Below are 23,286 nucleotides of genomic sequence, written 5' to 3' on the forward strand. Positions count from 1 at the left end.
TCAATCTGAACAGCCTAGCAACCGTATAGCAACTCCCTGGTTACCGCCAGAAGAGGCTAGCAACCATATAGCGACATTCTGGAAAGCACCCAGGATACCCCACAACTGCATAACTCCCCGGTCTGCCAAGTCTTTATTTAGTATGTGTCACACATTATGGTGTTACATGATAGTTTAAGTAATTTTATGTGCTTTTGACATTTTATAATTTTTTTTCTATTTTTCTAATTCTATTTGGTTTTAAGTTATTTTATTTCAGTTTTATTCTTAATTTTAGTGCTTCAACTTAAACAAAAATTAGAAATGTTGTCTTTGCAACTAATTAAAATAAATAAAATAAGTTAACATTTTTCATCTATTTATATATTTTATTTTTTTTCATTTCAGCTATATTTCAATTAATTAATAGATTAACGATGACAACTCTGACCAGTAATCATGAAAGATTGGAAAAAGTCGTGGACATTCATTGGTCAAAAGGTGTGCGAACCCTGTTTCTCATTCCCTCCTTTTCTTTCTCTTTGGAAAACTTTTCATTGTTTACTGTATGTGTGTGTCAGCTGCACTGTGTGAGTCTCTCTCTCTCTCTCTCTCTCTCTCTCTCTCTCTCTCTCTCTCTCTCTCTCTCTCTCTGGTCATGGTCGCATGCCAAGTGTTCGGCACTTTGACTGATGGTTCATTGTCTTCCTCATTCCACCCCGCTAGCGGCGCAGGAATTCCTGTGTCACTTTCCCTCTTGGAATTCCGCATCATTATCCGGAATGTCGTGACACCGACTCGTGAACAGGAAAAGGGTCACGTTAATACCAGAGGTGACGGCTTCAGTCATCCTGCAATAGTGATGCTAACAAAGAACCGTCTCTGTCCAGTGAACGCTAAGTTTAGAATCACAGGCTCATACCAACACATCTCACACGGGACGCTCCGGCTTTGTTCAGGCAGCCTGCAAATATCAGATATTTTTGGTGCATCCGTTCCGTGCATTATATCCTTTTGTTGTCTGAATTGCAAAAGAAAATGCTTGAAATTTTAAGTTTCTGTTTTGCCGAATCGGGATCATGATCGTTAACTAAACTATAAAAACATTTCTGGTAATTGAAATAAAGCTGAAATTAAATTATATATTATGAAAGAAAGATCTATTAGTTAGAAAGAAAGAAAGAAAGAAAGAAAGAAAGGAAGAAATATGGATTAGAAAGATAGATTAGTTAGAAAGAAAGAAAGAAAGAAAGATAGATAGATAGATAGATAGATAGATAGATAGATAGATAGATAGATAGATAGATAGATAGATTAGTTAGTTAGAATGAAAGAAAGAAAGAAAGATATTATTAGTTGAAAAACTTAAACTAAACGCAAATTTTAAATGTTTTGGCAATAAACTGAATAAAGTTTGTTGAAGTACAGAAGCAGTAAAATTATTAACTAGAAATAAATAAAAACTAATACTAAAATAAAAAATAAATGTAACCTAAATAGCAATATATATTTTTTTTTTTAAACGAATAAAATGACAAAAGCACATAATGAAATTACAAAAAATATAACAGTAAAAAGGAATTCCCAATATTAATAAAACTAAAATAAAAGCTAAAATAACACTGTGCCAAATAAGATTTTTTTTTGGCAGTGTGAGCAAACCCTCCGTATAAAGTGCAACAGTCGGGTTCCTTAAGTAAAAACTTGAATATGCAAAAATTCCTGGTGATAAACTACATTACCCATGATGCTGTACAGAAAATTCCACCAATCAGAGAGTCGGAACAAGCAAAACGCCCAAACAGCTCTTTAGCTCCGCCCACTCTTATGAAGCACTACGAATGACGTAATGTATTTGACAGTTTTGCAATAAACTTAAATTTATTGATTTTATAGATGTAATTAACATTTCTAAATGAGTAGTTTTATATTTCACCTTCGTTTTTAATTCAATTATGCTGTTCACAATGCTAGTGAATTGTAGTTCTGTCCCTCACTAAAGCCGTTAAGTGCACAGTCTTGTGCCTTTGTCTTTTTGTCCGATTTTCAAAAGCTTTTTCCCTTCAAATCAAAGTTTGTAGTGTTGTGATTTCAACTCGTTAGTTTATGGCTTTAATAATTCTTTAAGAAAGACTATTTTAAAGTCCCTATGGGGAAAAAATGAATGGTTAAAATACTTTCGGAACCAATACTGCTGAAAAGGGGGGCGGGCACTAATGCACTCTATTGCCCTCAGAGATTGGATCAAACAAACAGCCAATCACAGCACAGGAAATCAGCTAGATACTGTAAACATGGTTCTTGGTTGGTGTTTAAAACATGTATGGACTAGTTTGAATACTAAGTGGGTTCAAGTAAAAGCACTTTTCTATGAATTATTTGAAATCAGCAGTTTGAATTATTTGCAGATGTTTCCAGCGGTATGTTCACCGTTTCCTATTCCACATTCAATTTGAGAGTTTAAAAGCTGCTGGAGTGTAATATTAAAGACCTGTAGAGCCTCTCTGGCTAATCTTTCCGAAATTTGTTCCGCTCGGACTGTTTAAATCAGAGGATGTAATATTCTCTCTGTCACGGTTCGTCAGCGTCCTCTGATGGGAAACGTCTTCACTCGCTTCAGGTTAATGTCTTAATCCACAGCGTTTTCAATTCCATAACCCTCTAATATCATCTGTGGCAGGGAGAGTTCATGTTCTTTCTCAGTGTCATTTTCTTGGATGAGTTTTCTTGAGCTGGGTCGTTCTGCGGGTCGATCTCGTTACCTCTGATGGTTGTGATGATTCTAGTGCCGGTGTCACGCATCATCATACCCACCCTGGCCAATATGAACCATTCCACTGACTCGAAGACTTTGTGTGTGTTATACTTGGTGGCTAATGGAAATAATTCAAATATAGCTTGTCAAAAAGTCAAACGAAATGCACACAAAGTCTTTTGAATCGTCTCATATCACATTATAGAAACTGAAGCTCCAAGTGAAAGTGAAACATGTCTCTCTTTTCTTTCTTTATTTGTCGTTTGTGTTTTCAGTTTGTTAGTTAGCCAATTCGCCAAGTTGTAGTTTATAGCTGTGTAGAATTTTGTGGTTAGTGTTAGATATTCTTATACGTTATTTTTTGTACTTTTTCTTTTACATTTTTATTAGAATTTTCCAATCATATTTCATTGTGTGTGTGTGTGTGTGTGTGTGTGTGTGTGTGTGTGTGTGTGTGTGTGTGTGTGTGTGTGTGTATACTTATAAATATAACTGTCTTAATTTAAATAAATAAAATTAAATATTATATAATATATATATTTTATTTTTTTATTAATTGTGTGTGTGTGTGCATATATATGTGTGTGTAGTTTTAATCCAAATAGATATTTTTATGTATATACTGGAGATATATTTATTTATTTATTTATTTATTACTCATTAAGTATCCCACATTTTTAAGTATGTTTCATATATTATGGTCATTTTAATATCTTAAAATTAAATGTCACACGTTGTCACACGTACACCATTTTGTTTATATCTTATTTTATTATTCATACAATACTGTATTTCTAATATTTTTTTATTATAATAGTGTTTATTGCTGTTTTAGGCAACACGACAAAGTACTATAGTCAATGTAATATCCTGGTATATACATGGAATGGGAGGAGTAGACATTTGATTGACAGTTCTCACAGTTACATCATCATTACGACCAATCAGGTCAGAGTGGGAGGAGTCTTGTAAGGCACTCTGTGAACATGGATTCCGTTGTGACCTTTGACCTCTGGAATGTGGCGGTATGCATACGTTTCCCTTCGCGCCCTCTCTAGTCACATCTGCACTGACCAACAGTCCTGCAGCCCGGGGGTCAAAGGTCACACTCAGCGGGGACTTGCCCAACTGCGTGTGTGTGTGTGTGTGTGTCACTGGCTTTGATCTGTCAGCCGTCCTGCACAGGACACACACACTCATTCGTATTGTTTCACATTTAAAAAAAACAAGGAACCCTTATTTAAAATAAACAAAAGGCCCTCCTCCCTGCTGTCCTTTATTCTGCAATAATTATTCATCACATACCTGTTCGGATGCTTACATTTGTGGCTGTATGTATTTCAAAATACGTCTCAGTGCATGTTCAAACAAAACCTGATTTCTTTGCGCTTCCTTTAAAGAATTATAACAAGTTTTTTTTTGTGTGCACAAGAATAATAATTGAGGACTTTAATCATGTCAAACGAAAACTCGTGCCTCGCTTTCCTTCGTTTCACGCTTGTGTAAATATTGACATATTTAGGCGCTTTGAAGTCTGAATGTGTTTCGTGTGGTTGCGATTATCATCTGGAGAACATTACAGCGGAGACGTCCAACTTGTGACATCCTGCAGGACTGCAACAGTAGCTCCACACACACACACACACACACACACACACACACACACACTGGAGATGAATGGAGGTTTGCGGACACGCCTCTCTCAGCCACGGAGGAAGTTCCTCATGATTTTAGAAACTCAGACTTGATGGATTCTGATGGGGCGAAACCCAAAATGACAGTCGTAACCTCACAAGTCTTCCCGTTGTCTCTACGGCTGCGTTCACAGTTCTGTGTGCGCTTGTTTTCCACACACATCTGGCACACATCAGATCTTGTTGCTTGCATGTAAACAGCAAAACGCTTATTAGATGAGACTTTTTGGTATCTGATATTGGCCAGCTTTAAATATGGACATCTGAGCCACATCTGAACACTCATCATATCCAATTCTCCTCTGAATTCAGGAGTTTCGGCATGTGAAACAAATGTTATCAATAATGTAAGGTGGGTCTTGTTTTTAGCCATGTGTATTCCATCGGATTGTAATCATTGCTCAACTGTCAAGTTATTGTCAAGCAAATATAAAATATGAGACAAAATATATACACTTTATGTTTTCAAAATCATTTCTGAAGGATCATGTGACGCTGAAGACTGGAGTAAATTCAGCTTTGGTCACAGGAATAAATTACATTTGAACATATTTTCACATAGAAAATAGTGATTTTAAATTGTAATATTATTTCACAATATTACTGTTTTTACTGAAGATTTTATTTAAAAGAAGGAAAAGATTAAAAATCTTAATTATTCCAACTTTTAACCGGTAGTATTATTATTATTTTTTACATGCATTATATTTGTGTTTGCTGTACAAAAATTTACTTCATTTTTTATAATTACAAATATTATTATGTTACCGTTTTGAAAATTGTTGAAAATAATTTTATTGACCAAATTGTTGAAACACATTTTATTGTCCAGATGCATTACAGTGAAGAAAGTTTCAGGAAAAATGTGCATAACTATCATGATGAATAGGGTTTTCAGCTTATGTAAAGTGCTTTGGATTTTATAAATGTTAATTTGCATTTCAAGCTGTTTATTACAATAACTCTTCTTATAGTCGTGTAGACTGGCCTTTATATGTAAAAGAGAGGCCAGAATATTCTTCAAACATTCACTGTTTGTGTTTCGGCTGAAGAAAGTATGTAATACAGGTTTAAAACCACGTGAGAGTGAGTCAATGATGACCGTTTTCATTTCTGAATGAGTTTTCAGAAGTTTTTACTTCAGTATGGGTCGGTGAAGGTCCAGCCAGGTCTCTGACGCAGTGTATTTATCATTATGAATGCATCCGGAGGTTTATTTTCTAAAGTTTCAGTTGTTTTTTGTAATAAACGTGATGGTTGGCGACTCTCTGTGTCCGACTTTGGCTGTGTTTCTGTGTGGAGGCGGGGTTAAGCTTTAGAAGCCCTTATTACCAAGCCGACAAGGAAAAGCAGCCAATTACACTAATCTCCTGCCACATCTGTGTCCAATCAGAGCCAGCCAATCAGCATACAGTGGTTTTGGCTTCAGAGACTTAGAAGGGTTAGAAACAGAAACCCAGAGGACCGTGTGTGTGTGTGTGTGTGTGTGTGTGTGTGTGTGTGTGTGTGTGTGTGTGTGTGTGTGTGTGTGTGTGTGTGTGTGTGTGTGTGTGTGTGTGTGTGTGTGTGTGTGTGCGCGCACTGCTACTACTGCAGCTCAGAGCTCAAGAATGTTCCATTATGCTGTGAAATGGAAGGTTGTCAGAGTTTAGAGTTTTATTTCCCATCATGCACCAGTACTTGTTTCCCAGATCTGGCCGATAAACTTTGGCGTTTTAACCTCCTGCAGGACCCAAGAGAAATCTCTTTCAAACTTTATCTTATCTTCAGTTCATGGTGCTGTGGATGTTGTGGTTCTCTTGTGTTTGTAGATAATGTTCATACAGCAGAACACACTGCAGACTGACCTCTGAAGTCACATGCACAAAATGACCGTATTTTCGTGTGAAACAATATTATGAATAATGAAGGGTGGGAATTGATTCTAAACATCTGTATTTGATTGAATTGAATTGCGCAGATGTCAAGTAATGGGTCATATTTGACAATTTCATGTCATTACTTCAATGTTATTAGCTATTTTGTACAAATAGAACCAGGATATATGAATGTATGTGTATATGAATGTATATCATACACATGTACAGTATATATATATATATGTATGTATGTGTATATATATATATATATATATATATATATATATATATATATATATAATATTTATATATTATATTATATTCTACATATATATGTAAATGTGTATATATAAATGTATATATGGACATATAACTGTGCACATATAAATATTATTTAATTAAAATATTAAGAAATACAAAAATATTCCATCCTGGCTGTATTTATTGTACACAGTTAAAACATTTTTTAATTAAATCTCTTGATGTGTTTATGGGAAAATGTGCATAATTATCATGAAAATAATATTGCAATTATAAAAAATATGAATTCTTTTTAAATAAACTAACAAATAAATCACTTTTTAATTAATTTATTTTTTGTGTGATTCACTCATATATGTAAACTAAAGCTGTATTTTGTTGTTGTGTTTCTGATGTGTGTTCTGGTTTGTTCTCTCTCTCTCTGTCTGCAGGTTTTTCCTCCTCTGCCTAATGAAGCTGAGATCGCACACACTAAAAAACTGTTTCGCCGCCGCAGAAATGACCGCCGGTGAGTCACTCAGTCTCAAAACACGACATGACCTTCTCCTTACGTTACCGTCGGACTCTCTTCCAGTTGTTCAGCGAGAACGTTGAGCGCAGAGACCTGATGTTAGACTCGCAAAGCAGAAAACACTCCAGCTCACACTTTCCAATGTAATGAGAGCGTCAGCCGGTGTGTTTGTGTTGTGTTTGGAGTATCTGCGTGTTCTTTACTCATAATCTTCACTGTTAATCCACAAAACCACTTCCACCTTTCTGCTTTTACGTTTTGACTTTGACCTCATCGGAACAGTTCTCTGTTGTAATTTTGCAGTTGCTAAGAAACTGCAAAAAAAGAAAATATTTTGGTCTAAACTTGTGCGAAAGAAAAGGAGAAAGCAGAGGGTGAAAGCAAGCAAAACCCTTCTATTATTCATGGCTTTGTTAATGCAAAGAAAAGCTCTCGTTGTCATCGGCCTGATGTCCTTGTGTGTGGAACCCAGTCCGACTGCATTTCTTCAGTGGACGTTTCTCATGTGTGCTTTGTGGTGCCGCCGTGTTCAAGGACGTTTATACAGTACTGAGGTTTTTGCTTTGACGGGGCGTGTGGAACAGAATAGATGGTTTGTTTGTGGAGAAAGGCTCCCAGATTCACTTCGGCCCAGAATGCACTGTTGCCTTTTACTGGTGGTTTTGAAACCTATATACAATCGGCAAAAGTATAAAGCTAAACGTGGGCTATAAATGAACTACACCACGGTCACATGACTTCCGGATTTATAATTAAAAAACATTTCCCCTGAAAGTTTGAGTTAGAATAGTTCACAAGTGCGCGATTATAGACACAACAAGGCTGTAAAAGTGGACTAGTGAAGAGGGTTTGGAATCAAAAATGGATTCCAATTCTGGAATTGGATGCTTGTTATAAAATTAAAATTTTGGTTCCTTTGTGTGCATTTAATATGACTTTACCTGCACGCCGTTTTCTGTGCTTGCTCACACATCCAAAGCACGCGCACAGAAAAGGTGATTTTAATGTCATTTTAAACCATTCAAATGCGAGAAGACCTTTTCTGTGCTACACACACACACACGCACACATCCAAAACGACGTGCGCACCTCTCATACTGAATAGTGCGCGATGTTGAAGTTCTCTTCCACGTCTTTTTGCACTTGAACGGACAAATACACACAAAAAATTTCAAAATATCCTCGTAAACACAGTGGGCTGTGTTTTAAGTGAACATAAACACACAGAAAACACATGTGCAACAGTATATTGGATCCGTGCAGCTCTCCGTCTCTATAATAACGTAAATCAGACGACAAAATATAAAGAGAAAATGTACTCGCTGTTCTTACATTTTGTAACTATATTTGTAATGTATTTTTTTAATTATAAAGTGCAGTGTTATTTTACGTTTGATTTACGGTTTCTGTACCTGAATACCCAAAACAGTTTATTTCAATCATTTATTGAATGTTATCAGTTTTTTTTTTTTTTTTTTTTTTTTTTGCCTGATTGGAATTGAAATTAGGAATCGATAAGAATCAAAATCGTTAAAATTTAAACGATACCCAACCCTATAGTGAGTAGATGAGTTTACCTGTTCTGTTTAATGTGCCGACAACCTCTGTAGTCCTATTTAGACACTTGTCAGCAAGTAAAATATTTTATTTTATTTTATTTTATTTTATTTTATTTTATTTTATTTTATTTTATTTTATTTTATTTTTGAGAATAAAACGTGACAATATTTTGAGCTTGTGTCCACCACTACGGATGCATCGATGGGAAATTTTGGGCCGATAATTCTTTATATTTGAAAGCTGATAACCGATATATTGGCCGATAAATCTAAATCCAAATTTATATCGTTTTTTTTTTTTTTTTTTTTTTGAGCCTGATTACAAAAAACAAAAGTCTCACCATTAAAAGCCATGTCCCAAGCACACAATTATAATGTTCTCATTATAATTGTATGTCTCCTATATGACAGACTTGCACTGCACGTTACACCATCAAGTATCTCAGCTGAAGGAAATAATCCATTATTTATCAGCTTTAATATATCAGCCAAATTTTATTATCGAGCCGATAACCATAACATAAAAATGAACATATATCGGCCGATACCGATATGACGGCCGATATATGGTGCATCCCAATCCACCACAGACCTTATTTTAGACATTTAACCAAAAACACGTTAAGTTCGGGGCGATGGAACCGGAAGTGCTAAAAAAGTGCCTACATAAACCCCTCTTCCCTGCAGCTCTCTATAACACCACCCACAGCACCTTTGCATTGTGTTTGCAAGTTTGTGCAAATTTTTGCATGTTTTACTTGGACTTTGACTACAAAAGTTAGAAGTAGGAGTAAAGACAATCTAGAGAATAAATCTTTCAAATTTAGAGAGTGTGTGCGAGTTCACCTCACTACACAAGACGATTCTCTTCCCACATCTCTCTCTCTCTCTCTCTCTTCCACTCCTCTAGCAGAAGGCTTTTCAGCCTGTTATTGCTGGTGTTGGCCACCCACAATGCTTTGCTTCTGCCAGAGAGGACCCTGCGGTCATGTTGTTTGTTGGCATCAGTTCTTGCCTTTTCTTTCTCTCTCGCTCTCGAGATTAGTTTGCTGAATCGAAACATCTTTGCAGTCACATTTTATGAAATGCAGCATATTCTGTTGACAGAATCTCGCAGGAAAGCAGTTTAGATTTATTAAAAGCCAGTCAAACTAATGAAAGGTTCATCAGAGTCTGTGTGTATGTGTTTGCGTGTGTTTATCCATGTAAACTCACACATGCTCAAAGGTCTCGGGTCTTTTAGTATAAAGGACAGTTTGAGTTTGACATCGGCAGATTCATCTGGTTTTGGTTCCAAAATTTGGCCTTGTGTCATTTATGTATGCATGTATGCATTTTGTTTGTGAAAAAGAAATTAATACTTTTATTCAGCATTATTTGAATAATTCATTTGCATAATATGATCAAAAGTGACAGTAAAGACAGTAAAAAGATTCTGTTTGAAATAAATTCTGCTCTTTTAAATTTCATTAAAGAATCCAGAAAAAAAAAACAAGTATAACAGTTTCTGAAGCACAACTGTTTTCAACATTGATAATAATAATTAATGTTTCTTGAGCAAAAGAAATCAGCATATTAGAATGATTTCTGAAGGGTCATGTGACACTGAAGACTGGAGTAATGATGCTGAAAATTCAGCTTTGATCACAGGAATAAATTACAATTTAACTTGCATTCAAATAGAAAACAGCTATTTTAAATTGTAATAATATTTCACAATTTTACAGATTTTACATCAAATAAATGCAGCCTTGGTGAGCATATATATATATATATATATATATATATATATATATATATATATATATATATATATATATATATATATATATATATATATATATATATATATATATATATATATATATATATATATATATATATATATATATATATATATATATATATATATATATATAAATACATACATAAATACATAAATAAATAAAAATATTATTATTATTATTATTTTTATTTTTATTTTTTTCATAAAATGTTTTAGTTTGAGGCAAAGGAATCTGCTTTTTTCCAGGTCAGTTTGGGTTATGTTGGGTGTTTCAGTAGTTTAGAGCTTATAAAGAAGCTCAGCAGGATAATCTACAGCACCTGATGGACTGGAATAAACTCAGACCCTGTTCACCCTCCGGATGAGGAGTGATGGTGGACCTTCACGCTGGAAAAGACGGAGACCACATGGTCACAAAACCCATCAAAACAAATTAGGGGGGGGTTTCTTCGAGGATCCCTGTCATAGGAATTGTGCGTGCCACTCGCAGTCAAAGTTGCATCTAAAGAAACTTCCATTGTGGAAACCGTCCTGTCTTTTCATATTCACTGCAACGTTTCTTTGGCTTTTGTAGCATTATGTAGATGCCATGTCACTCAGTTGCTGCCCTTAAACCCTGTAGCTCTTATAACATTTTATAGTCATTTTATTTTTTTATTTTTTTATTTTTAGTATTTTAATTATTTTTTTATTTTATCTTTTGAGTAGATTTCATATTTTATTGTATTTTTTTTGTTTTTGTATTTTAATGTAGATTTCATAACTGTCCCAATCATTTATTCTTGCATTTTTGTCTTAGATTTTACTGTTCCATCTCCTCCTTTTTCGTTTGCTCTTCCTGTTTCTTTTCGTTCTCTCGTGTCGTCTTGTGTTCCTTTCCACCTTGTTTCTACCTTCTCATCCACTCTTGTTCACGTATCATCTCCCTGTCGTACCCGTAGCCGACCCAACCCGCCCCAGGATGATCTGACGGTGCTGCTGCCAGCCGAGGGGAAACGGCAAGTGTCCAGGTCAGTGTCTCAAACGGGTCCAGCTCCAAGCAGCTCTTCTGAATCCTGTCCGCTCACTCTTGTCCTTCCACTTACAAACCGGACTTCTGAACTGCTTGTGGGATCAACCCGCTCATGGGATTCAAACTAACCATCTTCTTCTGGCCTGGAATTGTGTCCGTCCGTGTGAAACCTGTTTGCTTTATTCTGCTTGCACAACAAATCTTGATCACTGTACAGTGTGTTCTCTTCCTCTCACTTCGGTTGAGTCATCATTAATCCACAAAGTATCTCCGTAGTACAGAACGGAAATCCAAATCACAGGCGGGGTGGCATCATTAAGATGGCGGGTAAGAGGGAATGTTAATGAAGATCATTATGGGAATGGTTTGAGAAGATCTAGTGGAGTGAAAGGAGTGCTAGACATTAGTGGTCGACTGATTATTAACTTATTATTTGATGGCCAATGCTGATATAAAGCATATTTTGATATTTATATTAATTTGATTTAATGTTTATGACATTTTTTATTTATTTTGTATATTATTCACACACACACACACACATTTATATTAATTTCACTTGATGTTTACTTATGTATATATATATACACACACACACACATATTTATATTAATTTGATGAAAATTTGTGAAAAAACCTGATGACAAAATAAACATGAGAATTTATTAATTCCTCTCTATTAATAATATTTAATTTTATTATAAAGTTATATTATAATAGTTACTTTATTTTGACAGTTCTTAGCGCTGTCAAAATAAAAGTCCTGCTTCCTGTAAAAACTAAAAATGTATCGTCAAATGGCAATAATTAAGCCAGTATTTACTGGCTGATATATCGATCAGCCGCTGCTAGACATGGAGGCTGATGCTTCTAGAATCTTCTAGAGATTATCTGTTTAACATGGTGGAGATCTAGTGTGTATTCTGTGAAGTAAAGTTTGGGTTACTATAGACTTAAACTTTATAGAGTAAACAGCATGTTTAATTTGACAAAATGCAGAGAAACTTTAATTATCACAGCCTATCTTTTATTTGTTATTTGTCCCCTTGAACATTTTGGAAGGATTTGTTTTTTTGATTTTTGATCAGCAGATTTGCATTGCAGACTTCTCTTCCTCAGTCTTATTTTGGTTTGTGTCAGATTAAAAATGGTTTCTGCTGTGAGTGAACTCTTTAACTTGAAAACGAGAAACTGGCTTGAAGTGTGGAGATTCCCATCAGTGACAGACCTGTCAGTCAGGGTTTATCTTTATGACACATTATGCTTCTGTTATGTAAGAGGTTTTCACATAACTTCTTGTTGTATTGTTGTGTGTGTGAGTGTTTCTGAGTGAGAATGAGAGTAGGGAAGGGTTGGGTGTGGACACCATTGAATCTGGCGCTTGCTCTCTCTCTCTCTCTCTCTCTCTCTCTCTCTCTCTCTCTCTCTCTCTCTCTCTCTCTCACTCTCACTCTCACTCTCACTCTCACTCTCACTCACTCTCTCTCTCTCTCTCTCACTCACTCAGTCACTCACTCACTCTCTCACTTTCTCACTCACTCACTCACTCACTCACTCACTCACTCACTCACTCACTCACACACACACACACACACAAAATGGAAATCTGTCTTGGTTGAATTTTTTTTTTTAAATGATCAGAATCACCATTATAGAGGAGAGACCTATTATGCCCTTTTAGAAAGTCTTTATTTGTTTTTGTGCTCTACTAGAACAGGTTTTCATCCTTGAATATTCATTATTTCTCTCATATTTGTCATTGTTGCGGCTCCTCTTCTCCCAGTCTGTCAGTAACGCTCTGTTTACTTCCTGTCTCTATGAAGCCCCTCCTTCTGAAAAGCACACTGTGCTCTGATTGGTCGGCTTGAGCAGTGTGTTGTGATTGGTCAACCAGAGTGTGTGTGTTTGGCAAATGTCCCGTCCCTTACCATAACCACAAGTTTTTCAACTCACTACTAACATATTTCAATATGCAACTATATAGAGCAAGGTTTTGGACCAATGAGATTTCAGTGTGGGCGGAGCTACCCTGCATTATCATGCTGTGCTTGTAATTGTCATTGCAGGTTAAAACAAAACAATAATATAGAAGTGTCATGCCTGGTTAAGATGTTCTGTTGGGTTTATTAAGGTTAATTTCTTTATCGAACTGAGATCTTGATTCTCCTCATGTATCTGAAGTCTCTCGCATGTGGTTCTGTTGAGCAGATGTTTGATTTTAATTGAACAGAAATGCTTTGACTCCTCTCCAAAACACATTCAAGGACTTCATCATAATCGACTCCAAATTAAACTTTTCTTCAAAGATTCTTTTCATCTAATTTTTTTATCACTTTTTTTTTTGCCTTTAACACTTGATGAAATTAGTTAAAATGTTAAAACTGCATGTCTTTTTATTGCAGAATAGGTTACGGTTAATATATAAACAGTTTGTGTGTGTGTGTATACTGTACTTAAACACTGTAGGTATAATATTATTGTTTATATATATTTAAATTGTAAATTTTTTATGTATATTTTAAGAAATTAACATTTAATTAATATACATTTTACAATATATTCACATAGAAAACAGCCATTTCAAATTTTTCACAAGTCTTGGTGAGCAGAAGAGACTTCTTTCTAAAACATCATTACAAAATGATGTTCCCGTGGAGCGACGCCAAGGGTTAACCCACGTAAAGCCTGGAGAATGTCACGGTCAGCACCTCGACGTCTTATTTTCAAGCTGTCATTCAACACACTCAGTGTGCATCTCCCCTAAAATTAACCCCTCGTAAAACCAAAACACCACGGTCAAACATGACCTTAACCTGGACGTCTCGCTCTAAAGCTGTCAATCAAACGCAAAACCTGTCCTCGCAGCGAGGAGATTCCCATGTGTGTGGCATCATGTGTGTGTGAGGTTATGTAGGTTAACGGTCACTAGTGAAGACGTGAGTCTTTGAAGTGTCCACTGATGTTGTAGATTTCCGATGGTCATTGTGTGTTCGCTCCAGGCCTCTGTCCGCCTGTTTGCTCTTCATAGAAGCAGTGAGATTGACCTTGTTCCTTCACTGGAAGATTGTGCTCAACAGTGCTGGAATATGGTACAAATAGCCTGCAAAAACCTCTCATTTCTTTATCGCTATAAATCTAGACATTTAAGCCTAACTTTATGTATTTGAATTGCATAGAAAATGTCCATCCATTTGGATTACAGTTTGAACATAATCTGATGCATATTTGTCAGTGATACATCAGTAAGATTTCTGTAATAGTCCTAATAAACTGAATGTGTTTTAAATACACAGTTATCAGGTTTATTTTTTCATCATTAAATAAAATTTCTTTCGATCTCATACATTTTAACTAATTGAATATAGCTTGTTCCACAGATACACTATTTTAACCATGCTCATACTATTTATTTGAATACATTTAATAGTTTTCACAATTAACAGGTTTAAGCTGAATCTAAGCATAAATAATTGCATTTAAAAAAAAATATATATATTAATTAAATAAAATCAACTATGTAAATAATTAACAATTTATGCCATGATTTATTTATTTTTGAGTCTTACCCATTTCTTACCTATTTTATTTACATGCATATAAAAATATGAAAAATATGCATCACAGTTAAATCTGTGTAATCCAAATGTATGGAAATTTCATATGCAATTAAAATACATAAAGCATAAATTGCCTAACAAACGGCTTCACAGGGCTTATTGATTTTATAAAAAAAATTTTTATATATATTTAGATGCAGTGGTGCAATAATACTGATGTAATGAGGTCACAGGCTCAACCAATCAGAATCAAGGACCAGAACTATCTGTTTTATAATCTTAGATTTAGGTCTTTAGATACATTTATTGAATTCTATATTAACATATGTTGCTGTATGGTTTTTGTTTAGTCATAGTGAAATCTCATTGGTCCAGAAATCCTGAATATGTTTAGATTGGCTTGGATTTGTTGTTGTTGTTGCTTTATGCAGATTTTTGCTTTCAGTGATGCCTGAAAAAATACGATTGAAACTCAATTTGCACTTAACTTGGATGGAGTTAATTACATTTTGTTTGTGCAATTTGTAATTTAAATGGCTTGAATCCAAATATTGTCTTTTCTTACAAAGTCTGATTATTGCAGTCAGTGACACTAACATTTGTTCACACAGACATAATGATTAATGACACACACATAACGTGTAGTAACGCATTCAGTGCTCTTAATGCATGCGGACGCAGACAGCACATGTCAGCGTGTCTATGTGTGTGCAAACACATGTAATGCACACACAGGCGTGTGTGAATGTAAAGCCGTAATCCAGTGTTGATCGGGATGACTGGAGTTCTGCTGGTGAAGATAGATCATCCCGTCAGACTGGTGCAAACATGGAGATCGGGGTGATTACACACTGACTCACATCTGCTGTAAATCATTACACACATTCACAAACACTCTCTGTGTGGCTGCAGTTATTAGTCGTGGTATTTAAGTCAATCCTCACGATTACTAATGCTGATATTTGGGGTTAAGGCCTGTTCACACTGTAAAGAAACTCTATTGATGTCCACACCAACACATGATGACGTTCTGTTAATCAGCTGAAAATCAATCTGAAAATATTGTTCTTCTCTGTGGTTATTGTTATATTTGTGGTATCTCTATTATCAAAATAGTAAAACAATTATTAAAACTTTTTCAATTCACATTTATTTGTATAGCACTTTTCACAATACATATTGTTTCAAAGTAGCTTTAAAGAAAATGCACGTCTGCATTACAATTTATGTGTCCAAGTTATGTTTTTCAGAAATGTAAATATACAAATCACACAGTTAGCAAATAATGTATTAATTTAAGGCAGAAACAATGAAGTCATTGAAGTAATGAATCCATGTTTGTTAACAAATGATTGATGATTTTTTTTTAACACTTATTTATTTATTTTTTGTACTTACAGATATATTTTTGGCGTTTATTTCTTTGCTTCTTTATTTATTTTGACTTAAACACCCAGAATGCTCTTAAAATTCTGTTTGTTGTCCTGCATTGTCCAACAGAATTTGTGTATTTTTTTGTGTAATTTATGTACAAAATGTGTATTTATTTGTGTGTATTTTTGTTTGTTTTATTTATTTAATTGTATTTTTGTTTGTTTTTCTGTATTTATTTATTTGTTTGTTGTGTGTATTTACGTATTTAACCACACAGAGCATCCTAGCTACTGCTTGGCAACATCCTGGCAACTACCCAGAACACCTTAGCAACTGCATAACAATGTATGACTACTGCTTTGAACACCTTACCAGTTATTTAGCGAATACACACTGGCAACAACCCTAACCATGCCCTAGCAACTACCCAAATCACGCTCAACTTAAAAAAAAAAATCCTTCAGAACACCTTAGCAACCGCCTAGCAACACCCTGGTAACCACACACAACACAGTGTTTGCATGGGCAAGAAGGACTCAGTGACATTGTCAATAACAGGCTTTTTTTTTTTTTGGTTGTTCTAGGAGACCGCAGCGCCTGCCTGGAGGAGGAGGGCCTGGTGGGAAATCCCAGAATCCTCCTCTTCAGCAGCAGCAACAACAGCCCAATCAGATGCAACAGCCCAACGCTGAGCACCAATCAGGCGCCGGCATGAAGCACGGAGGGCGGGGTTACCAGGGCCAGCAGAACCAGGGTGGGCGGCAGGGCGGACCACATCACGGCTACAGCCAGAACCGGCGCTGGCATCAGCATCCCAAACACCTGACGAACAGTTTCAATCAAGGGCCCTCGGGGGCCGACAGGGGCCTCACACGCAATACCAAAGAGACAGAGAATGTAAAACATGAGGAGCCGGAGCCCCACACAGAGAGAGGAGCGAAGGACGAACCTGCGAAAGATGAGAGGAAGAAAGAAGACAAGGAGGAGAAGACGGAGAGCGGGAAGATCTGCTTACTACAGTCGTCAAAAGAGAGACTGAGGAGGAGATTGAAAGAGAAGGTGCTTTTAAATCCCAGTTTAGTTCCTGACAAAAGGATGGATGGACGATGGATGGATGGATAGATGGATGGATGGATGAACAGATAGATGGATGGATGAACAGATAGATAGATAGATAGATAGATAGATGGATAGATGGATGAACAGATAGATAGATAGATAGATAGATAGATAGATAGATAGATAGATAGATAGATAGATGGATGGATGAACAGATAGATGATGGATGGATGGATGGATGAACAGATAGATAGAGAGATGGATGGATGAACAGATAGATAGAGAGATGGATGGATGAACAGATAGATAGAGAGATGGATGGATGAACAGATAGATGATGGATGGATGGATGGATGAACAGATAGATAGAGAGATGGATGGATGAACAGATAGATGATGGATGGACGAACAGATAGATGGATGGATGAACAGATAGATAGATAGATGGATGGATGAACAGATAGATAGATAGATAGATAGATAGATGGATGGATGAACAGATAGATAGAGAGATGGATGGATGAACAGATAGATAGAGAGATGGATGGATGAACAGATAGATGATGGATGGATGGATGGATGAACAGATAGATAGAGAGATGGATGGATGAACAGATAGATGATGGATGGATGAACAGATAGATAGATAGATGGATGGATGAACAGATAGATAGATAGATAGATAGATAGATAGATAGATGGATGGATGAACAGATAGATAGAGAGATGGATGGATGAACAGATAGATAGAGAGATGGATGGATGAACAGATAGATGATGGATGGACGAACAGATAGATAGATGGATGGATGAACAGATAGATAGATAGATGGATGGATGAACAGATAGATAGAGAGATGGATGGATGAACAGATAGATAGATAGATGGATGGATGAACAGATAGATGGATGAATGAACAGATAGATATATAGATGGATGGATGAACAGATAGATAGATGGATGAATGAACAGATAGATATATAGATGGATGGATGAACAGATAGATAGATGGATGGATGAACAGATTGATAGATAGATGGATGGATGAACAGATAGATAGATAGATGGATGGATGAACAGATAGATAGAGAGATGGATGGATGAACAGATAGATAGATAGATAGATAGATGGATGGATGAACAGATAGATGGATGAATGAACAGATAGATATATAGATGGATGGATGAACAGATTGATAGATAGATGGATGGATGAACAGATTGATAGATAGATGGATGGATGAACAGATTGATAGATAGATGGATGGATGAACAGATAGATAGAGAGATGGATGGATGAACAGATAGATAGAGAGATGGATGGATGAACAGATAGATAGAGAGATGGATGGATGAACAGATAGATAGAGAGATGGATGGATGAACAGATAGATGGATGAATGAACAGATAGATATATAGATGGATGGATGAACAGATAGATAGATGAATGAATGAACAGATAGATATATAGATGGATGGATGAACAGATAGATAGATGGATGGATGAACAGATAGATAGATAGATGGATGGATGAACAGATAGATAGAGAGATGGATGGATGAACAGATAGATAGATAGATGGATGGATGAACAGATAGATAGATGGATGGATGGATGAACAGATAGATAGATAGATGGATGGATGAACAGATAGATAGATAGATGGATGGATGAACAGATAGATAGATAGATGGATGGATGAACAGATAGATAGAGAGATGGATGGATGAACAGATAGATAGATAGATGGATGGATGAACAGATAGATAGATAGATGGATGGATGAACAGATAGATAGAGAGATGGATGGATGAACAGATAGATAGATAGATAGATGGATGGATGAACAGATAGATAGAGAGATGGATGGATGAACAGATAGATAGATAGATGGATAGATAGATTTGATCTATTTAATGCAAGCTTGGTGAATAAAAGTATTAGTGACCCCAAACTTTTGAACCACACCATTCCTCAATGTTCCAAGTCACATGACCACTCTCGCTGTACTCTGATTGGCAGGAGGAAGTTCCCGTGGCGATGGCCGGACCTCAGCGTAACCGAATGGACAGATTATTAGAGATTCTAAACAGCATGAAAAACAACAGCAGTGGCGTGGAGGTTCAGCTCACCTCGTTCATGGAGGAGGCGCAGAACTCAGCCGACTCGGAGGAGACGCTGAACCAGATCGTGCTCACCATTTACAGCAAGGCCGTCAGCGACCGAAGCTTCGCTGCCACCGCCGCCAAACTCTGTGACAAGATGGCTCTGTTCATGGTGGAAGGCACCAAGTTCCGCTCTCTCTTACTCAACATGTTACAGGTAAGAACTGAGTGTACTTATTTCATCACGTTCATGTACTGCAGGTTCTCTCCTATTGGTCAGTGCTGTCTCTGAGGACCAATCAGATTGCACGCTTTACAGTGGCTAGATGTCGCTCAGACGTGACATTTCACCTGCTGCCTGACCACATCCATCTCAACTCTTTCGTTCCTCTTTTGTGTCTGCGTTCTCTCTGTTTCTCTTCTTCCTCTTTTTCTCGAGAGCTTCAGGATGTGATTCATCTGTGCAATTCAGCTGAGTGACCCTGTACAATTTCCTCATTGGACAAAAGGGACATTTTTAGGCCCAAAACACTTTCACCTCATTTGAAAAGTTAGGAGTTTCCCAAATCTTTCTGAAATCTGATGAATAAACTTTAAAGAAATAGTACAAAAGGAAATTTTCATCATTTCCTCACTCTCATTTCTGTACAATGGAAACCCTGACTGCTCTTTTCCTTATAATCAATTTCAATTTCAAAATGACACCATAAAATTGCATACAGTTTATAATTTTTTAGTAACAAATAAAAGCCTGTTTTTGAAAAAAACTAAATTACAACTAACTTTACTGGTTATGTGTGGACAAACGTTATTTTAGTAATATTTTCAATTATAATCTTTTGAATTAGCTTTTTTAAAATATATATTTCAGTATTCATTTTAATTTGAGTTAATATATGTAGCTTAATATATAGCTTATTTTTATTTTATTTTTTAAGTTCAGTTTACATTTTAATTTTAAAGTATTAATAATTTTGTTATGTGCTTCTGTCATTTAAATATATATGTGGGTGTGTGTGTGTGTGTATATATACACGCATGCATGCATGCATACATATGTATTCTATATATATAAAATTCGTATATATAGCTTTCATTTTATTTTTAGCTCAGTTTTTGTAATTTATTGTTTAGTAACTTATTTCAGTTAGTTCTGGGTGCTAAAACACACAATGCTTTAAATATACGACCCTTTTAATTAGTTAGTGTATTATTATCGCTGCAGGGAGACGTGCCGTGTCTCTGTCTGTGTTGTTTGGGGTCAGTCTGTCTGTACACTGGTTTTGGTGGTAAAGCTCTAAGTATTTTGTCAGTGTTTTTGGGAACTGACTGTTAGACTTACAGTGATGTGATACCAGAACTCTGACCTGCTGCTGGTGCGGCCAAAACACACACACACACGCTCACACACACAACACACACACAGACACACACAGACCAACACACACACAGACACACACAGACCAACAAACGCTCCGTCGCAAACAAACCCCATGCTGCAGATGTCAATAACAGGATCATGAAGGAAAAGTACTAAAGCCATCTACTACAATCAAACTTAAAAACTATATACAAAATAATAATTTATAGTATTTTTTATGATGTATTACAGTAGCATTACTTAGTATCTAAAAAAGGCAAACTTTCTAAAGTGACATACTCATTTAGTAATATTTTTATGGAAAGGTGATGCATTTTTCAGGATTCTTTGATAAATAGATCAGCATTCATTTGAAATAGAAATCTTTTGTAACATCATAAATGTCTTTACACATCCCTGCTGAATAAAAGTAAATCTTACCGATCCCAAACTTTAGAACAGTAGTGTAATTGTTTAAACGGATAAAGTCATGATACACACATCTCTTTTTTGCCTTTTAACATGTAGTAGCCCCTTTAACTGTGTCTCAGGCATCAGTCTGGAGTTTGAGTGTGTGTTGGTGGATGAATCATCCGGTTCGTCCTCACATAAACCGGTGCTCTTCACCCGTATGACGCTGGAGCAGACGCTTTCGTTCTGACGGGATTATGTAACAGATACACACAGATGCAAGCGTCTCTGACCCTAGTGAAAGGACATGTCTGCTCCGACTCATTTAGCAATCTGCCACTAACACACAGACGGCTTATCGCAGAACAGAGACGAGCTGCGTGTGTGCGCGTGCGTGTGCGTGTGTGTGAGAGAGAGAGATAAAAAGTATTTTGGATTTTTATATGCACTTGTATCATGATGATTCAGGCATGCTGGGAAATGTAATGGATGTAAAAACATCTGTATGTTGGAGTCTCTGTGTATTGGTGTTCTCTGAATATACAAAAAAAAAAAAAAAAAGTAAAAAAAAAGATTAATAATAAAAAATAAAAAAGTATCTTATGCTCACCACTGCTGCATTTTTTGGACGTAATATTGTGAAATATTATTAACCATTTTCTGTGTGAATATATATTAAAATGTAATTTATTCCTGTGATCAAAGCTGAATTTTCAGCATCATTACTCCAGTCTTCAGTGTCACATGATCCTTCAGAAATCATGCTAATATGATGATTTGCTGCTCAAGAAACATTTCTGATTATCAATGTTGAAAACATCCTTGCTTAATATGTTTGTGGAAACAGTGATACTCTACCATTTATAAGATTGATGTAAATGAGATTAAAAAACAACAACTTCATACTTTTATTCAGCAAGGATGCATTAAACTGATCAAAATTGACAGTAAAGACATTTATAATGGTACAAAAGATTGTATTTCAAATAAACTCTGTTCTTTTGAACTTTATATTCATCAAAGACCCCTGAAAAAAATGCATCGCGTTTTCCACAAAAATATTAAGCATATCAAATATTAAGTTTAAAACATTGATAATAAGAACCATTAAAGCTGCAGTCCGTAGCTTTTTGGGGTTAAAAATTATCCCACATTTTTTTTTGAGCAAGTTCATAACCAGCCAGTGTTCAACACTCTCTGCTTGCCTTAGCTCGATTCAAAACGCTAAGCTTGTAATAATGTTTTTAATTCCAGTGGTACTGGAGGATTTCCGCGGAAATTTCGAGCATGTCTTTGCGTCATTACGTCACATCTGTCCACATAAAGCACATCTGTACACATAAAGCACATCTGTACACATAAAGCACATCTGTACACATAAAGAAAAGTCTCGGCTAGTAGGCTATGAGTGTGAGGATGTTGGAGGTGGAGATTTATAGCCTTTTCTCACAGCACTTGATATAATTCAAATCAATTTGATGGCGGATCCAGAAAGGTTCAAACGACAATCACCAGCACAACTGTAGATTCACCCGAACAAACGCGAAAGAGAAAAAAAGAGACTGAAACCGGCCCATGCGAAAACAAGGATAAATATCGGAAGGGCATTAAATGTAGTCACGCAATGCTGATGTTGTTAACATTAACAATTTGAGAATAAAGTATAATTTGCACGGTTTGACGTGATATGATAAGCGATCGTTAGATTTAATCAGTGCGATTTATCGCAATGCTTTTTTCCCCTTAGGAGGTCAGAACAAAAGTGGATGTTACTTGTTCAATGACATTTTCCGGTGAAAATTCTTATGTTGGTCATACTTCCAAAAAGTAGAATCTGTGATTGCGAATGCCAGTATCCACACCGGCGCGGCGACCGACAGCCGCACATTCTCCTCAAAACATTGGATTCATCCGCGCTGTGCCGGGCCGAGGCACAACCCACGTAAAGTTGATAATTCTGCGAATAACTGCAATTGCAGATTTCGAACAGAGGTGGCGACA

At 36.1% G+C, this 23,286-nt stretch overlaps 1 protein-coding gene across 1 annotated transcript in view; it reads left to right on the top strand.

The window, feature by feature from the left end:
• The window catches only part of ctif (CBP80/20-dependent translation initiation factor), a 71,947-nt gene that overhangs the window by 36,605 nt on the left and 12,056 nt on the right, over positions 1 to 23,286 (top strand). The window contains 4 exon segments of the mRNA XM_082141642.1: positions 6,980 to 7,056; positions 11,346 to 11,414; positions 16,932 to 17,406; positions 19,432 to 19,731. Coding sequence (XP_081997768.1) covers positions 6,980 to 7,056; positions 11,346 to 11,414; positions 16,932 to 17,406; positions 19,432 to 19,731 — 921 coding nt within the window.

This window comes from Leuciscus leuciscus (genome assembly GCF_965113295.1).
Source record: "Leuciscus leuciscus genome assembly, chromosome: 16".
Lineage (NCBI taxonomy): Eukaryota > Metazoa > Chordata > Actinopteri > Cypriniformes > Leuciscidae > Leuciscus > Leuciscus leuciscus.